At 33.9% G+C, this 18,543-nt stretch overlaps 5 protein-coding genes across 12 annotated transcripts; 4 read left to right on the top strand and 1 right to left on the bottom strand.

Moving 5' to 3' along the window:
- The first annotated feature begins 265 nt into the window (after positions 1–265).
- Positions 266–4,098, top strand: MEF9 (mitochondrial editing factor 9). The gene is made up of 3 exons (XM_089745611.1): positions 266–2,409; positions 3,235–3,384; positions 3,498–4,098. Exon 1 carries the CDS (start codon positions 366–368, stop codon positions 2,337–2,339), a length of 1,974 nt encoding a protein of 657 aa, XP_089601737.1. The 5' UTR covers positions 266–365; the 3' UTR covers positions 2,340–2,409; positions 3,235–3,384; positions 3,498–4,098.
- A 1,221-nt stretch (positions 4,099–5,319) lies between these two features.
- LOC111298109 (uncharacterized) lies at positions 5,320–10,112 on the top strand. 4 transcript variants are annotated; one of them, XM_022892768.2, is made up of 6 exons: positions 5,320–5,709; positions 6,445–6,696; positions 7,427–7,567; positions 7,939–8,688; positions 9,364–9,634; positions 9,742–10,112. In XM_022892768.2, exons 1-6 carry the CDS (start codon positions 5,593–5,595, stop codon positions 9,825–9,827), a joined length of 1,617 nt encoding a protein of 538 aa, XP_022748503.2. In that variant the 5' UTR covers positions 5,320–5,592; the 3' UTR covers positions 9,828–10,112. The 4 variants fall into 4 exon arrangements, with proteins under 4 accessions (XP_022748503.2, XP_022748504.2, XP_089601736.1 ...); XM_022892769.2 differs by lacking the exon at positions 9,364–9,634; XM_089745610.1 differs by lacking the exon at positions 7,427–7,567 and having other exon boundaries at positions 9,742–10,044.
- Positions 10,113–11,770: 1,658 nt separating this feature from the next.
- On the bottom strand, positions 11,771–12,250 carry LOC149514468 (uncharacterized). The gene has a single exon (XM_089745608.1). It carries the CDS (start codon positions 12,248–12,250, stop codon positions 11,771–11,773), a length of 480 nt encoding a protein of 159 aa, XP_089601734.1.
- Positions 12,251–12,435: 185 nt separating this feature from the next.
- On the top strand, positions 12,436–16,055 carry LOC111298747 (putative polyamine transporter At1g31830). 4 transcript variants are annotated; one of them, XM_089745606.1, is made up of 2 exons: positions 12,436–12,572; positions 14,560–16,055. In XM_089745606.1, the coding sequence occupies exon 2, from the start codon at positions 14,599–14,601 to the stop codon at positions 15,991–15,993; it is 1,395 nt and encodes a 464-aa protein (XP_089601732.1). In that variant the 5' UTR covers positions 12,436–12,572; positions 14,560–14,598; the 3' UTR covers positions 15,994–16,055. The 4 variants fall into 4 exon arrangements, with proteins under 4 accessions (XP_089601732.1, XP_022749209.2, XP_022749210.2 ...); XM_022893474.2 differs by lacking the exon at positions 12,436–12,572 and adding an exon at positions 12,596–14,013; XM_022893475.2 differs by lacking the exon at positions 12,436–12,572 and adding an exon at positions 12,596–14,083.
- Positions 16,056–16,544: 489 nt separating this feature from the next.
- Positions 16,545–18,256, top strand: LOC111298087 (uncharacterized). 2 transcript variants are annotated; one of them, XM_022892765.2, is made up of 6 exons: positions 16,545–16,654; positions 17,023–17,094; positions 17,207–17,307; positions 17,401–17,540; positions 17,768–17,849; positions 17,961–18,256. In XM_022892765.2, exons 1-6 carry the CDS (start codon positions 16,552–16,554, stop codon positions 18,075–18,077), a joined length of 615 nt encoding a protein of 204 aa, XP_022748500.2. In that variant the 5' UTR covers positions 16,545–16,551; the 3' UTR covers positions 18,078–18,256. The 2 variants fall into 2 exon arrangements, with proteins under 2 accessions (XP_022748500.2, XP_089601731.1); XM_089745605.1 differs by having other exon boundaries at positions 16,644–16,713.
- The last annotated feature ends 287 nt before the right edge of the window (positions 18,257–18,543 follow it).

The raw sequence follows: 18,543 nt of genomic DNA, 5'->3' as shown, positions 1-18,543 counted from the left end.
ATAAAGTTTTTAAAAAATTATAACTTTTTATAAATTTATTTCTTTAATAGGAGATAATAAACAATTTTTTAAAAATATATTTTAAATTTTTATTATTTTACCTCTCGAAAATAAATTTTTAAAAAATTATTTGATTTTTTTATTTAAAATTTATTTTCGTAAAGAATTATAATATTTTGAAAATTTATTTATGAAAAAATTAATAATTTTTTAAAAATTTATTTTCACAATTTATGTAAAAAAATAATAATTAAATAATTTTATTTACAAAATAAAACAAAAGCTGAGGTACGAAATGAAAAAGCTGGTTGCATTGAGCACCTCTCTTATGCCTGTCCGATGATGGCTTGCTGCTAGTAACGAAAATGGGAAGATTGAACGTTGCCGCTTTGGCCTTTAGAAGCATGGCTTTGCGGCGTTGTATCTTCAGTACGTTTCGATCTGCGTCCACTTTAAAATCCAAGGCAGCTTCTTCTAAAGCCACGGACTTGTACACATTGAACAAGAAGCTTTCCGATATATTAAGAACAGGCAAGCTTAACGAAGCCAAATCCATGTTTGATAAAATGCAGCAAAGAAATACGGTGACGTGGAATTCAATGATAAATGGGTATGTAAAGCGAAGAGAAATCACCAAGGCGCGAAAGCTTTTCGATGAAATGCCTGAAAGAGATATCGTGTCTTGGAACTTGATGATTTCGGGTTATGCTTCATGTTTGGGGTACAAATTTCTTGAAGAAGCGAAAAATTTGTTTGACCAAATGCCAAGGAGAGATTTCGTTTCATGGAATACGATGATTAGCGGTTATGCCAAGAATGGAAGGATGGATGAAGCTGTAAGGCTTTTTGAGAGTATGCCTGAGAGGAATGTGGTTTCTTGGAATGCTATGATCACTGGGTTTTTGCATAATGGTGATATGCTAAGTGCTACCGAGTATTTTGAGAGGATGCCTGAACGGGATTCTACTTCTGTTAGTGCATTTGTTTCTGGTTTAGTTCAGAATGGTCAATTGGATGAAGCTGCCAGGGTTTTGACTGAATATGGGAGTAGGGGCAATCGGAGGAAGGATTTGGTTCAAGCTTATAATACTTTGATTGCAGGGTATGGTCAGGAGGGAAGGGTGGATGATGCTCGAAGACTTTTTGATCAAATCCCGTTTAACTGCAATCACAGGGATGGGAGAAATGGGGAGTTTGAAAAAAATGTGGTGTCGTGGAATTCAATGATCATGTGTTATGTGAAGGCAGGAGATATTTTTTCTGCTAGGGAGCTCTTTGACCAAATGAATGAAAGAGATATAATTTCTTGGAATACCATGATTAATGGCTATGTTCAAATATCAGATATGGAGGAGGCCTTAAATCTTTTTAATATGATGCCAAAGCCTGATAACATGTCTTGGAATTCAATGATCTCAGGGTTTGCTCAGGTGGGTAGGTTAGAACTTGCTTGTGATTACTTTGAGAGGATGCCCCAGAAGAATTTAGTTTCATGGAACTCTATAATAGCAGGGTATGAGAAAAACAAGGATTATAAAGGAGCAATTAAGCTTTTCATACAGATGCAAGCTGAAGGTGAAAAACCTGATAGACATACATTATCTGCAGTTCTCAGCGTGTGTGCTGGGCTTGTGGATCTCCACTTAGGCATGCAGATTCATCAGCTGGTCTCAAAAACAGTAATTCCAGATGTACCTATAAAGAACTCCCTCATTACAATGTATTCAAGATGCGGGGCAATAATTGAGTCACGGATAATTTTTGATGAGATGAAATCACCAAAAGTTGTAGTAACTTGGAATGCAATGATTGGAGGCTATGCATCACATGGCTTTGCTATGGAGGCTTTAGAACTCTTTGAATTGATGAAGAGGAATAAGGTTCAGCCGACCTATATAACATTTATTTCTGTTCTGAGTGCATGTACCCATGCAGGATTAGTTGACGAAGGCCGGGCATATTTTAAGGATATGGTCAGTGAATATGGCATTGAGCCAAGGGTTGAACATTATGCTTCCCTTGTAGACAATTTGGGCCGGCATGGGAAACTTGAGGAAGCCATGGATTTGATCAAGAGTATGCCATTTGATCCAGATAAGGCTGTGTGGGGTGCATTACTGGGGGCTTGTAGGGTACATAACAATGTAGAGTTGGCTCAAGTTGCTGCTGAAGCATTGATGAGACTGGAACCTGAAAGCTCAGCCCCATATGTACTGCTGTACAATATGTATGCTGATGTGGGACTGTGGGATGCTGCTGTGGAAGTTAGAGAAATGATGGAAAGAAACAATATCAGAAAGCAAGCAGCATACAGTTGGATAGATTCCTCTCATTACTGATTAGAAGAATTCATTTATTAGTTGGCCACTCCAAATTTAATTCACAGCTGTTCATTCTGACTAACTGAATGTAAAAGTGTTTTCTTTATCATGTTCTTCATGTACTTATGTTTGATTTTCAGGCACATGTTCCTTTCCTTCGGGATTAAAACAATGAGCATACTTGATGATATCATTCTTAGAAGATTGAGGAAAATATAACATCAGCAGGCCAGCTGGCTTGAAGCATTTACCTTTCATTGTCATTTTTGTCCTGTTGAGCTTTCCATGGACAAGGCATTTAGCCCTTGAATAGAATGATTGAAGTCAAGCTGTCAAGATATATGTTTAAATTGAACATTATGTTCTTGTTTTCTGTGACAGAATCCAATACTTTTCCCCTTCTCAAGTTTATTGGACATGACAACTGGCAGATGCTGCCATATGGGTTTGAATTTTTAGTTTTATTGGATGATTTCATTTTGGCATTCCGCATTATTTGAAGGCCAAGAATTGGCTGTTGAGGAAACTGTTTTTGGCAAAATTATATGGCATTCTATGATTGCAATCATCAAACTATTAATAATAGTATTATTCAAGTAGGTTAATTTTTAAATGTATAGATAAATTAGGAGTAGTTTTATATACTATGTCAAAGAAGTTGAAAATTTTCCAGTACTCTTAAGTAGTTTAAACACATGTTTTTTCTTCATTCATGGTTGTAATTTGTCAAGCGAACCAACTTGAATCTGACAAGTATGAAACAATTAGACCATGGAGACTAAACATTGTGTTCTTATTTGATGCTGTTTCACTGAAAATATATGTGGCTTTTCTTAAAATGTGTATGCAATAAAAGTTACAATTATTTTCATGGGTAAATCCTTGACTAATATGTTGTGTCTGATTCATGCAGTGGACTGTCAACAGTTTGAAGCAAAGTGCTGGAGTAGTTGTGGCTTTCCCTCTGCTGGTTGAAGGATGAAGGCACATGATCCTAACCTGATTAGCAGATCATGGAAACTTTATTGCCACACATATTTGGAGATTCTGATCAACATCGAAGGCAAGATAATTCTATGTATAATTATGATGAAGTGGGCAACCCCACAATTATTTGTGTTGACAAATTTTAACATAGGCTTACATTTTGTGGCTTGGAATGGTATTATGGTACAGTTTTCCAGCTTTACAATCTGGTGCTCAGCAACATGTTCTTGGGCTCCCTTGACGGATCAAATGAGGAACTTTGTCATCATATATTATAACTCAAGGAAGAAATTTTTGCATCATGATTCATTAACTGTTAAAGGGCTTGCTATTTGGAATCATAAAGCTTATATTTTCTGTTCAAATGTGACTGCTTGCAACCTTGGGGTTTCACTTTCGCTCAAGACATGGCAGAGACTGGGACTTTGATTAGAACCTGCTCCATCCTTTCTCCTTCATCTCCTTCCTTACACAGCAATGTTTCTGAATTTTGGACTGTCACATGCTGCTCTATCCATTTCAATTGAATTGCATCACAAGTTTGTCTATGGTTTTGTTTGTCATGTTCTGAAACATGGGGACATAGTGTTTCGAAATTCAGAAACATGGATTCATTCCATGTTGCTTTGATTAAAAACTTTGTTTGTTTGAAGTTTTCCTCAAACCTAAACATATAAAGACACTGTAATGTTACAAGTAGACACCTGGGGGAAAGTTTTTTTTTCTTTTTCAAAGTGACCCCTCTTTCTGTTTGTCACAAGCCCTCAATTCTAAGGTTAAAATTCCCATGGATCACTGGTTTTTGTTATTTTCAGAAGTCATCATTCTGTTCTGTATGAAAGCTTCTTAATCCATGACCTTATCTCATAGTTGTTTGATAAATATTAAAAAAATTAATTTGTGACCCGAGTAGTGTTCGGATTAATTTTATTTTCGGATTAATTTTATTTATTAATTAAAATATTTTAAATTTATAAATTTATTAATTAAAATTTATTATATTACTAATAAACTAAAAATATTATATTAAAATGCTAGTAAGCAGTTAAATTTCAGTCTACAATGAGAAATTTTATGTTGCTTATAGGTAAAAAATACTAGTAAATACATGAAATTTTTTATTGTTAATTAGATTTTAAATAAATAAATAAAATATATAATGGGTGATATTTAATATGTTTGAATTTAAAAAAAATATTAAAGGGTTAATAAGAAACCTATAAATAGTTAAAATTATATATGAGATTTTCAAATTTAATAAAGATATATAAATATATTATTGAAAAATCTATTTTAAAAAAGACATCATAAAGTTGTCAATTTTATGATAGTTTAATTACATAATACTTAAAATAAATTGAACAAATAAATAATCCAAATAGTTAAAGTATTATATTGAAAAATAGTTAAAAATTATTAAAACCACAATTATTCAACTGAAAAATATATGACCTTTAAAAGTTAGTATTTGAATTTTATATTTAATATATTATTGATAAGAATGAGTTAAAATATTTATTATGTGATTTAAATTAAAATAAAATTTATATATAGATTAAAAAATTTAAATTAATTTAATTTTTAAAATTTTTAAATCTTGAATGTTTATTTTGTTACATATTTAAAATTATTTTATGCGTTATCAAAATAAATTATGTACGTGAAATTAAATTTTATTCGATAATATTATTTATTGTAATAATATATATATTTTGGTTTTAAGAAAAATAAAATCTTACAATAAAAAAAAAGAGATTAGGATCGAACCTCAATTTTATATCTTTTTAAGATTTTTTTAATCACTAAATCAATACGTTGAAAATATATATATATATATATATATGATTACTTAAAATTGTTAAATAAAATTATTATAATTTGTTGTTTGGAAAAAAAAAAAAAAAGGATAATGAAATCAGAAGATAGATGGTTCAAGTGTTAGCCACGTGTCAATCCTTAATTGAATGTCAAGACCCTTTATAAAGCAAACCTCCTTTAGCTTTATTATGACGTACGTGTAGTCGGTGTATATCAACACACAGAAATCTACACACAGGAACACATGTATAAAACAGCAGAGAAAAAGCCTTTGGCTTTAAACCAACACTGCAACAAAAAAGAGAGGAACTGATTTCTCTATTTACTAGCTCCTGTTCACCGAGTCACGAACAACACAGAAAACCCTTGTTGGGTTTCAATCGCGAATCAAAGTTGATTGATTTTTAATTCTTAGTTTTTTTTCTTATATAAAAAATTCCAAAAAACTCTTCTTTTTTTTTAATTGATGATGAGGAATAAAAGGGCAAGGACGAGCGTCCACAAGGCGGTGGTTGATGTTTGGCAACGGGAAGTCGGGGAACTCTCGACTAGGAATTTCGCCAACCGACTTGCCGCTTCCAAGGTCTGGCGCTTTATTTCTTATCCTGGATACGTTATCCCCAATTTTCTCTCTTTTCTTCTTCTTCCTCAAAATCGGTCTTTTTTTTTTTTCCCCTTAATAAGATCTTTATTGATTTGTGGTGTCTTCCAATTGTTTTTAAAGGGTGAATGATTAGAACTTATTATTTTATGAAATTGGTTCTGGGTAACTATATTTATTATTGTGATATGATTTAAGTTAGTTTTGATTGATGGTGAGTAGATTTTTAGTTGATTGTGCTGATCTGTAACTGTCTTTGATGTGGGATTGTAAAAATAAATAATGGGTGACAAATCATGTGAATTAATGATGGGAAAAGCAATGATAAAATCTTTTACAGGGATTATACCAGAAAATTGAAAATTTTGATCCTTTTCTGTCACAATATTCTTCAAACTGAATTACATATATATATATATATATATATATATATTCTTTTAGAAACTGTATAGTTACCTGAGAAATTCCATTGTCTGGATTTTTGTTTCTTGTAAACAATTGTAATTTTTGTTAGGCTGTCATTTGATGTAATTGTTGTTAATCAGCGTTAGTTCCTTCTGAACTTGTTCCTTAATGTTTTGAATGATTGGATATGCTTCCTATATTGTTTTAGCTGGCTAATATGGGTATAATATATAAGTGCAACAAACCAGCGTGTTCCTTTACAAATTTTCATGTTGCAGTTGGTTTTGATTAGTTAATTGTTTTATGTTCCAGGATCTTTTGCTTCGACTTGAAATTTACAAGAAACTTGAAAAGCACCGAGGTTGTGTGAACACTGTGAGCTTTAATGCTGATGGTAACATTTTAGTCTCTGGCTCTGATGACAAGCGGGTTATTCTATGGGATTGGGAAACTGGGCGTGTCAAGCTTTCTTTCCATTCAGGCCATGTCAGCAATGTTTTCCAAGCAAAAATCATGCCATACACAGATGATCGCAGCTTGGTTACTTGTGCTGCAGATGGGCAGGTGAATTTCTTATTTAGGCATGCGACATTTTTAAAATTTGTTAGGACCAATTTAGAAAATTCTTCTGGTAGTGACCAATTTTCTCGATGAATCTTGTCCCTTTGAGAGCAAATGTTGGGGTTTAATCATATATGATATTTATCTGTTGATAATTGATAAAACAATTTTTTTGGGAGCCAAGAAGTAGAAGTAGTTCCATTTCAAGTCCTCATTACACAATATGAAAGACTTTATGTCATTTTACTTTGTAAAGATAAAATTGCATATAGGATTCGTATTTATTTATATACTTAATTATGACAACACTTGAGTTGGTTTACAAAGTCCTTAAATTTGAATGAGTTGGCTCTGAATAAGTCCAACTAATCTTTTCCTTTCTTTGAATGCAATAAGTTAAAAGCTACGTTTTCCTGATTTTTGTCCAATTTTTCTCTACGTGCAAAAGATGTTAAGTTTTGATATATCAATATTATGAATTCTTTCAACTCTATATGATATATTATGTGGTGAAAAGAAACAAAGTACTAAATTATGTGTTAAACTGCATAACTTTTATCTTCCACCTGGATGACCATTATTGCATCTACTTTCTGTGCCTTTTTCTGTTTAGAAAGAAAATGTGGCTTAAACGAAAAAAGTGTGCTATACTGCTAACATGTATCATGTGCTTAAGCAAAGACCTCTATATAGTGAATTAAGAGGTTTTTATTCTAACTAATGTAAATTGTAGGTTCGACATGCTCAAATTTCGGAACGTGGTGTCAAAACTAGGCTGCTGGCCACACATCAGGGACGAGCTCATAAATTGGCCATTGAACCAGGAAGCCCTCATGTATTTTACACTTGTGGTGAAGATGGATTAGTTCAGCATGTAAGTTGTGTTTAACTGCTAAGTCATCATTATTTCTTTTTAAATTCTTTTAGTTGATAATTTATGATCATTTATGGGATTGAAGAAGCAAAAACAGATGCTTACAGAAAGCTTTTGTTATGTCATACGTGGCTGAGTTGGACAACAATTTGAAAAGTTCAATTTTGATATCAGATAGTCTGCAAATGATTCTTATTTTGTCCTCTTATGTTTCTTTACCTATTTTTCTTATCAAATGGCTGTTTGCCTGATAATTCTCATGTTATTCTTCTTGTATTTGTGTTGTATGATGACCATTCGTTTAATAACCTGATTTTTTGTCTGGATTTTAACATAGCTGACTTATACCGCCTTGTTGCATTGCATTTCAGATTGATCTTAGAACTGCAGCAGCAACAGAACTTTTCACATGCCCTCCAATTGATGATAGCAGAGCCTTCATGCCAGTTGTCAATCTCAATGCTATTGCAATTGATCCAAGGAACCCAAATCTCTTTGCAATTGCAGGATCGGATGAGTATACTCGACTTTATGATATTCGCAAATATAAGTGGGATGGCTCAACTGATTTTGGTCAACCTACAGATTATTTTTGCCCCCCTCATTTGATTGGTGATAATCATGTTGGAATAACAGGCTTGGCCTTTTCATATCAGAGCGAGCTTCTTGTCTCCTACAATGATGAGTTCATCTATCTCTTTACACGGGATATGGGACTGGGGCCCAATCCAGTCCCATCTTCTCCATTGTCTGCATGTAGTGAAGCAAGTGAAATGGGACTTGATCCCTCATTTATGTCAGCATCAGCTATGGAAACTGATGTGAAAGCTATTCCCCAAGTTTATAAGGGACATAGAAATTGTAAGACAGTGAAGGGTGTGAGCTTTTTTGGACCTAAATCTGATTATGTGGTTAGTGGATCTGATTGTGGCAGAATATTTATTTGGAAGAAGAAAGGTGGAGAGCTCATTCGTGTTATGGAAGCAGATAAACGTGTAGTCAACTGTATTGAGTCTCATCCTCATATCACAGTTCTTGCTAGCAGTGGAATTGAGAAGGACATCAAGATATGGACTCCGAAGGCTATTGATAAAGCACCTCTTCCAACAAACATTGAAAAGGTATGCCTTCTTCTTCTAATATCTTATATAAACAAAAATATGAAAAAGAAGAAAAGAATATTATTGGTATTACTTTTTGGGTTATAAATGAGGTAGCTCAAGACATCAAATGCATTTTGCTTCATCAACATGCTGCTTGAAACTAGGATAAAATGTTGGAAACATCCCACACCCTTGTTCGATATTGTTTATCTCTCCAAAATAGGCAAGTATTTATAATTTGGCTCAAGATATAGAAGTGCCTGTTAAAATGTGGTTTTGTTACTTTAATACTTTAAAAAAAAAAAAAAATCTGTTGTGAGAGGAGAGAATAAGGTTTTGGATTTTGACTTGAGACAGAGTGAGCTAAGGTCCAATGGCTTTTATAAGGGTATCTTGTTTAGCTTTTCTTTGAGATAAGCTACTGATTAATTGCGTTCAGTCCACCCTTCCTGTTGTCTTAAAATATTCTTGTACTACTTTTAATTCTGCGAATGGTAGGAAATGTGACATGTATTATATAGATGCCAAGGTAGCTTATCATCTATCGACTAGCAACACAGGAATGTTTGAATTTAATGCCAAGATTGGCTTGCTGTTCTTTATTGTGTAAATTCACACGGATTGGTTGGCAATATCGAATTCTAAAGATGTATGAGAAGCAGAGGAGCTGATCTCTTATATCTTTTGCAAAAGGTTCCAAAACCAGCCTTCTTCCATTTGTTGACCTTTGCTGCATTCAACGAGGATGATGATGATTATACTTTTTTTGATGTTGATGATGATGATGATGATGGGGAAGATGATAGTGATGATGATTATGATGATGTTTATGATGACATCGATGATGACGACGATGATGACGATGATGACGACGATGAGGATGACGATGATGATGACAATGAGGATGACGATGATGGTGATGAAGATGTTGATAGTGGTGATGATAGGGATTGCAATGATGATGGTGATAATGATGTTGATAATAACAATGAAAATGCTAAAATATTTCTTGGCAGTTATGATGATGCTAACAATTAATGATGATTGCAATTTTGCACTTTCTGTGTCCAGTTCAAACCAAAACCTGGGGGCTGGATGTACCGAGTAACTACACCACAGGATCTGATGTTGCATTTATTTTCACTGCGGCATGGTAGCCCGGAGCGGAATGGAGAAAACTCATCAGTGGCAGGCAGGGAACTTGTACAACTTATGTTATTCAATGCCAATAGTGATGCTTCTTCAGATGATGAAGGGGATGCCTCTGGTCCAGAGGACTTGTTTAGTTGAATGATCATGTTGTGGCAACCCTGTTTAGTAATTGTACATTACATAGGGCTTTAAGTTAAATTACATTGACTGGGGTTTTGCAAATTTTTATGTTCACTGCTGTTATTAGATATTTAACTTATTTCTCATTTATTTATTTATTTATGTGGCTATATTATTCTGCCATTTATTTTCCATTTGTTAGTGTGTTGCATGGTATATGTGTGTATATCATGATGGCTTCTAAGATGTCTTTGACTGTAGTGTACATGCTTTAGATATGAAAGCCTCATTTTCTTTCTTTGCTGTTGAGAAATTTTTAGTTATTTGCGGTTCATAGTTAAATATTTTAGGATTACAATTTTTATTATTTAGATGTGGATTTGGTCATCAAATGAAATTAGTATTTAATTCCATTGGTTACTTCCTTAGAAGAGACAGAATGCCATTTCTTTGTCCAAATGGCTGTTCTAAGGAGGAATTCATCCATGAACCTTTCGTTCCATTTTCTCTCCTTTAGCTGTTTTTTCCTATTACCAAGTCGATAGTTCTTGCAAAGATGATTTGCTGAATTACTGTGGTTAAGAATGTCAATTTTATTCATATTCAATGAAGAGTTTGATTTTTTACTCAAATTAAAATAAGTTATTATATTGTGGGTATGAAGATGAAGATAATTATGATTTTAAATTTTTATTAGATACGGAGATGTGAATGGATAATATAAAATGTTTTATATTTGTATTTTACATATATATTTATATATATTTAGTAAATAAATTTTTTATTAAATAATATAAATTATTATTTTAAATTAATTATAATTAATATATTTTTATTAAAAAATATATTAATATATATTTGTAAAAAACTATTTAAATATATAAGATAAAAATTAAAAAAAATAAAAAAATAAATTTTAATTTTTATATTTTTAAAAAATTATGACGATAATTGTCTATATTTATTGAATACTTATAAAGATGAAAATAGGTTAAATTTAAAATATATTTTGAATATAGATACAAAAATAAATATAATATAAAAATTCAAAAACAAAAATAAAAAATGTTTTATTTTTCTCATATTCTATCTATTAACATTCATGGGATTTTGATCCTCCAAGCAACTTCTATGCAAAAACCTACTTCTGAAAATAATTTCTTTAAAGAAAAACCGGGAAAAAAAAAAAAGAACTAATCAAATGCTAAAATAAAGCACAAGTGTTCCTTACACTATTTGTTAAGAAAAATCTCTCATTTTTGTGTTATGAAAATGTCTTCGTCATGGATGAATTGGTGGCATATTGACTTACGTGTAATTGGGACAAAACATTTAAATTGTACCATCAATTAGTAGCTTGAACACGTGTGACAACATAGCTTGGCTTGGGCGACCACCAAACCTTCCTCCCAACATAGTAAAAGTGAAGAACTTGAGAGTGATATTTCAGATTATGAACCACAAGAAATTTTTTGGGTTAATGAGCTAAACCCAGAGTCTACAGTATCGGTCAATTGTCCAGTTATGTACTTGTAATTAGGAGCAAATTGATTGGTTTTATATATCGACAGATGAAATGTCAAGAACAGAATAAAACTCACCTAACCTAATAATTAATAACAACAATTCCGTTCTCCTCAAATCAAGTGTGTTGAATTGTTTAACAGCGAATCATTTCGATAAAACTTTTATTTCTGTACTTGCACATGCAAAAAACCAAAATATATATATTTCTCTATCCAGATAACCCAAAAAAGAATCTCTATTTACAAATTGAACCAATCCACCGGTCAAACCGGAAAAACGGAAAGGAGCTGCCATCTCGGTCTCAGTCAACTTTGTCATCATAATCATCCTCATCATCATCATCATCATCATAATCATCATCAAACTCTTCTCTCCCATCCGCAAACGCCTCCTTGACGTTCCTCCAAACGACATCATATATCCACAAAACGCACCCACATTCACCGGAACACATTTCTTTAAGCCTCCCAAACAGACCCTTTTCACCGACCTCCGGTGGACTCAACATGGGCTGCAAATACGCCAACGCGGCGTGCTTCACAAGCGGATTCTTGATGGGAATTTCATGCCAACTTGAATTTTGTGTTGCTGAAGTGATCGCTGGCGGTGACGTAGGCAACAAGTCTTTCAAACTCGTGTAAGAAACCGATGGTATCGTGATCATCTCTATGTCTGAAACCTGAGATGAACTGAAGCCGTTGTGCAAGAGAAAAGTTGGTGAATGAGAGTCTATTGAGGGATGATCAAGATTTAGGTTGGCTCTTTTCATAGGTGTCTCCATGAATCAATAAAAGGAAATTGCTGCTTGCTATATTTGGAGGTTTGGGTGGTTTAAGCAGGTGATTAGATATAATATTTAATAGTTAATACTCTAGATTTGAGGGTTTTTTTTTTTTTTTTTTTGGTGCAGAGACTAATCTGCAAGAAATTTCTGGCAATGGCGGAGACAAAGATTGATTCTTTAAGGTTGTCTTACAAAGGTTGTTGCCTTTGTTCTTGGGAAGCGGGAGGTGATTGTGATTTACTGTGGGGAAGAGAATAACGGGTATTCCACGCGCTAAGGCCAGAACTTTTGTTTAAAATAATCACTAAATTATATACAGGTAATTTGTGTATGCATATTATATAAAATACGAATAATTTATATATTTATATAATATTTTATATAAAAATTATATGTTATATTTTTATATAAATTTTACAAAAATTTTAAATTATATTATTATATTATATTTTAAATTATCAAATTTAAAATTTAAAATATTTATCGAACATAGTATCGTCGGACTAGCAGCGCATGTTATGCGCTAGGAGGAAAATCAAGACTTGTTGGAATTACAACATGGTACGTTGTATTTGTGACCGAACTGGCAGTGGCAGTAGCTAGTTGCTGATTCTGTATTCGTGTGTTCCTCATTTACTTTCCTATATCCAAAACCAAGCAGGATGAGATATGAACAGGTCATAAATCTGAAGGGGTAATGTCAAGAATTTTAAGCAAATTCAATTATTTAATTATCAAAGAAAAAAGCCTAAATGATCATGATTAGTGAGCAATAAACTTAAATTTGCACAGTCAGCAAAACATTTCCATTTAGGTTAGGCAATAAGTATTAAGAGAAAGATAATCCAATCTTCAAATCAAGATTTGAGGAATCTCTTCTTTCCTTAATTCCCAAAAGTTACTTAATCAATGTTTTTCTTCATATTCTTTCCTAAACTACGAAATTTAGATTTAAGAGGGGAAAGAATAATTTTGAAGGAAGAGATTATATAAATCAGCATTAAAGAGACCCTTTGATAAGTTGATGAAATAAACGAATTGATGTGATATTGTTCAAATTAAATCAGAGTCGACTCAAAAATCATAAATACCATGATTGTTTGCTGACAGTATCTAATAAAAACATTTTACCTTTTGAATCAAAAATATCCCTCACACTTGCGATCAAAACTTAAGCCCAATCCTTGTTCCATTCCAAAAATAGAATAAAACCCAATCCTGAATCCACGAATGGAAACAAGAAACGGTCACTCTGATCAGAGACCGCGACAAAATCGAAATGGGTGTCATGTCGTTCTCAGTCTTCTCACTCACGCAATCCTATCTTCTCGGAGACAGTAATTGGAACACTCCGTTCAACCATTGTGATTGCTTATTTTAGGGAGAAATGTATAAACAAACCGCCATGGAATTCTGAGAGAGAAGACTGTTGCTTTGCTTTGTCGAAAACAAATCCAGTGCTGCCTGTTCTTCTCATCTTATAGTTTATTTAGCATCACGAGAACCGTCAAATCAGATCGTTTCTTCAAAACCCAGACTTGCTTTTGTTGAGATATGATTCCATCTTATAGTAGCTTCTCTTAGGTTCTTGTCTCTGGTAGAAATCGAAAGAGACACGTCCAAGAGGAGAGGACAAGTGGTAGGCTAATCGTTTTGCCACGTTCTTCTCATGTTGACACACTCACTACTGCTTAGCTTAACTCTTATCAATTAACCAGAAAAAGCCTGATGAAATTGCAATCCCTTCTTCTTTTTTCATGGTTAGTTTCATTGTCTTGCGCTTTCTGATTTCATAATTCTTGGACGCTCTGGGTTCTTTGAGTTATAAAGGTACTCCATTTTTTGTTCTTTTCAAACTGTCTTTCTCTTTGCTAATTTGTTCATGTCCTTTCTATTTCAACGATTCTCGTGGGCTGTTCTCATTAATTCAATTTTTTTTGGCTGTGAATTAGAATTTGGTTAAGGTCGAATTTTTATGCCAGAAATGGGATTATAGAAAGCAATTTACATAATACTTAGAGGTATATTTTATTCATTGATAAATTTCTGTTCATTAATATCTCTATTGGGTTAAACAAGACATGGACTTTTACTTTACGAATCTATGGCTAACTTTTCTTTATGTTAGAATTGTTTGTTGCTTCCATTGTTCATTACTTGTGTTGTCTGAATTATGTAAGACGACGAGCTGTGGTGTCTTGGTTTTTGTTATGCCACTGTTGTTATTAATGACTTGTATCATTATCTGAACCTATAAGTACAACGTTTTCCCAAACTGTGTGTTTAGATTTGAATGTTGCTTGCAGAAACAGAGAAACTTACTAACTAGGCAAACCGTGGCTGAGATGGTGGAGCCAAGCAGTGCTGAGTATGTGGAATTGGGAGAACGTTCTTCCCCCAAACTAGATAAGTACCAAAAGGTTTCTATTATACCCCTTGTTTTCTTGATCTTCTATGAGGTCTCTGGGGGGCCTTTTGGTGTTGAAGATAGTGTCCAGGCAGCTGGTCCCCTTTTAGCTCTTCTTGGATTTTTGCTGGTTCCATTCATATGGAGTATCCCAGAGGCGTTAATAACAGCAGAATTAGGTACAATGCTCCCAGAGAATGGTGGTTATGTTGTCTGGGTATCATCAGCTTTGGGCCCTTATTGGGGTTTCCAACAAGGCTGGATGAAATGGTTGAGTGGGGTTATTGATAATGCTTTGTACCCGGTTTTATTTCTAGACTACCTGAAATCAGCGATCCCAGCTTTGGAAGGAGGTCTGCCAAGGACAATAGCAGTGTTGGTTTTGACCCTGGCTCTCACTTATATGAGCTACAGAGGTTTAACCATAGTGGGTTGGGTGGCAATATTACTAGGGGTGTTTTCACTTCTCCCTTTTATTTTCATGGGAATTGTTGCAATTCCCAAACTGAAGCCTTCAAGGTGGCTTATGGTAGAACTTGGTAATATAGACTGGGGTTTATACTTAAATACTCTCTTTTGGAATCTGAACTATTGGGACTCCATTAGCACTCTTGCGGGAGAGGTGGAAAATCCAAGTAAAACTCTTCCAAAAGCCCTTTTTTATGCTGTTATCTTAGTTGTTTTTGGATACTTTTTCCCCCTTTTGATTGGTACGGGGGCAATTCCACTTGATCGCCAGCTTTGGACTGATGGATATTTCTCAGACATTGGTAAAATGCTTGGAGGTGTCTGGCTGCTAACATGGATTCAAGCAGCAGCTGCTCTATCAAACATGGGAATGTTCCTTGCTGAAATGAGTAGCGATTCTTTCCAGCTTGAGGGAATGGCATGTCGAGGGATGCTTCCTGAGCTCTTTGCAAAGAGGTCTCGCTATGGAACCCCTCAGGTTGGGATTTTATTCTCTGCAACTGGTGTTTTACTACTGTCATGGTTGAGCTTTCAAGAGATAGTAGCAGCAGAGAACTTCTTATACTGTTTTGGAATGATCATGGAGTTTATTGCATTTGTGAAGCTAAGGATAGACCGTCCAGCAGAATCAAGGCCATTTAAGATACCTGTCGGCACGGCTGGAGCAATTTTAATGTGTATCCCCCCTACCCTGTTAATTCTTGTGGTTTTAGCATTTGCTTCTCTCAAAGTCATGGTGATTAGCATGGTAGCTGTGATAATCGGGCTTGTTGTTGAGCCTTGTTTGAGGTATTCAGAGAAAAATAGATGGTTCAGATTCTCCATGAATGCTGACCTCCTTGATTTTCATTCTGCCTATCACTAGTGTAATGAAACATGATTGGAAATTGCAATTTTTCTCTTTTTCATTTTTCTTTGCGTCTGAAATGTGAATGAGCCTTCACTTGTATATGCTTTGAATTTTTTTTAAATGCTTATCAAGCTGTGGTAGTTAGTTGTATCGGACTGATTATAAGTTCGAATCTTACTGGAAGAGATTTGATTAATACCGAATTAAAGAAAATAGAAAAACAGAAAACCAGTTGATTAGGCCATAGAGTATGTATGAAGCTACCACATGGTCAGTAAAACCGCATAAATATCAAAGCCAATTGGCAATGTGTTTCAAACTCTGGATGAAATAAGCTACTATTCTTGCAATTGGCTCAGGAAAATTCCTTTGGAATGTAAATTTGAAGTGAGAAATTATGACTTTATGCCTTCTAACTAAAGCCCAAATTTTTATTTTTGGATTTTTTATAGTAATTTCTAATCTGCTGTAATTAAGCAACTTGAAATGCAAATTATCAGTCAAAATTAATGACTAAAGTTTTTTTTCGGATATAAAAAATGTGCATGGGCTCAATTTCATGGGCCTAATGCAATGCCCTGGATATTTCCATTTTGGATTTGGAAGCTAATGAAAATCATCCCAGGAAGGCTAAAACCTCTCTCTCCCGAGCTAGCTTCCTCTTTCGAAACGAAAGGTACTGTCTAATTCCCTGTTCGCTTTACTTTCTGGGTTCTCTTTCTCTGTTGCTTTCTGGTAATTTCATGTCTTTTTAGTCATTATCTCTTTGTTGTTCTTGTCTGGTTCTTATTTGCTTGTTTTTAGCATAAAAACCAGGTCAAAGATTTACATTAATGTCAAGTGTTTATAACATTACAAGCAGTTCAATCCCAGAACCCTTTTTCACTTATCTTGTTAGTCTGGAAAAGGAAATTGAAGTGGTAAAAGTGAATAAAACATGGTTTTGTTATCTGTGTAGTTGTTGATTTTTGTTGTCCAATTGAAATTATTTAGAAATTTCTAGGTTAACATTGTCTTCTGTATGTTTCTTCTTTTTTTGAGCAGTAGACAAGATTATTATAGCTATCAACTTTGTCATAATGGTGATTGCTTCTAGGTTCCCTGCAAATTGTTCAGGTTCCTCTCTTCTTTTTTTCATTTTTAATGTTTATTAGGTTTTGTGATTTTCAATATGTTATGATGCTTTGATTTCTGCTTTTCATTTTTTTTTTTAATTTTACTTTTGTAGGTTTGGTTCATCCTAGTTATAATAAGCCATCTTTTCAGCTTCTGAGATACCAAAGAACTCGATTTAATTATTATAAACCTAATCAATCAGTTTTCGAAAAGGTAATCTTTATCTATTATATTGTCATAAATCCTGTATCCAATTAGAATGTTAATGTAGCATTGCTCATTTAATGTTGGAATCTGTTCATGTAGATTTCAAGCGGAAGTTTTGTTAGGAAGCCTTATACAAGCAGACATGTCATGTCTGTGGGAAGTAATCGTCATCAGTCAAGTTTTGATGATGAATTACGTGGGGAACCTTTCTTGCTAAGTCTAATTAGAGAAACCATATGGTAATCTTCTAAGAAATGCTGTCTCTGTTTCTCCTTTTGTTTCCGGCTTTATGCATACGCTTGCCACCCTTCCCCTGTTATTCTAGCATCTTGTATTTTAAGAGCCCTGTAATGGATTATGCTGCTTCTGGTAGATGATATATGCATCGTAATCGAGTGATATATAAGTAAATACATATATGTGTATTATTTGCCATTGTTGAGTAACCGGTGTTTGATGCTTTTAGGGGTTTAAGATCTTTGTTTGCATTTCTGGTTGAGCAGCCTAGTCAACTGAAATACATAGAGTGGCCAAGCTTCCAAAGCACTGTAAGTATCCCTAAACTAAGTTTCACTTGAAAGTAGACTAATTTTTTGTATAAAACTAACAGATTAGCATGCCCAAAGGAATTCATTTTCTTCATATACTTATTTTTGCAGCTGAAGACAGCTATTTTAACTCTTGTTCTTGTAGCTGTGCTCATCGTTGCGCTATCATCAGTTGACTCTGTCCTCTGCTATGTTTTAGCTTTGTTGCTCAGGAAAACCCCGTCATAATTGAACTATACTCTCAAAACAACACCTTTAATGAATATACATTCCTTGAATGTTGCATACGGTAATCCATCAGCTTTCACCTGTGGAAGAAGTGCGAGCTTACCGTGAAAGGATGAGCTACACTGGAAAATTGTTATCGGGAGTACCTTATAATAGATCTAATATAATTTTGTTTTGCATACTGTCTTGTCTGATGTAGTTTTAGATTCTGAAGGAAAATGAAGAAGGCATAAAAGCAGTGCATTATTTTTTGTTTTCCTTGGCATTCCAAATGGTCGCAGGGGGTTAGATTTGTGATGCTTTGGAGCAAATTTGTGCCTCGCCTTTTCACCATAGATTTTTATTACCCTGTGCGTCTGGACTGGATTTTGTGCCAAAGAAATAGCAGTGATAGGATTGAAGAGGAAGTAGAAAAATAAGCAGGAAGTCTAAGAAAAGCTTTAAAATAAGAAAAACAAGCAATGCA

Source organism: Durio zibethinus, chromosome 16, assembly GCF_047325235.1.
Source record: "Durio zibethinus cultivar Kanyao isolate XHJ-2024 chromosome 16, ASM4732523v1, whole genome shotgun sequence".
NCBI lineage: Eukaryota > Viridiplantae > Streptophyta > Magnoliopsida > Malvales > Malvaceae > Durio > Durio zibethinus.
The sequence above is the reverse complement of the archived record's forward strand: the minus strand, read 5'-3'. Positions and strand labels throughout refer to the sequence as shown.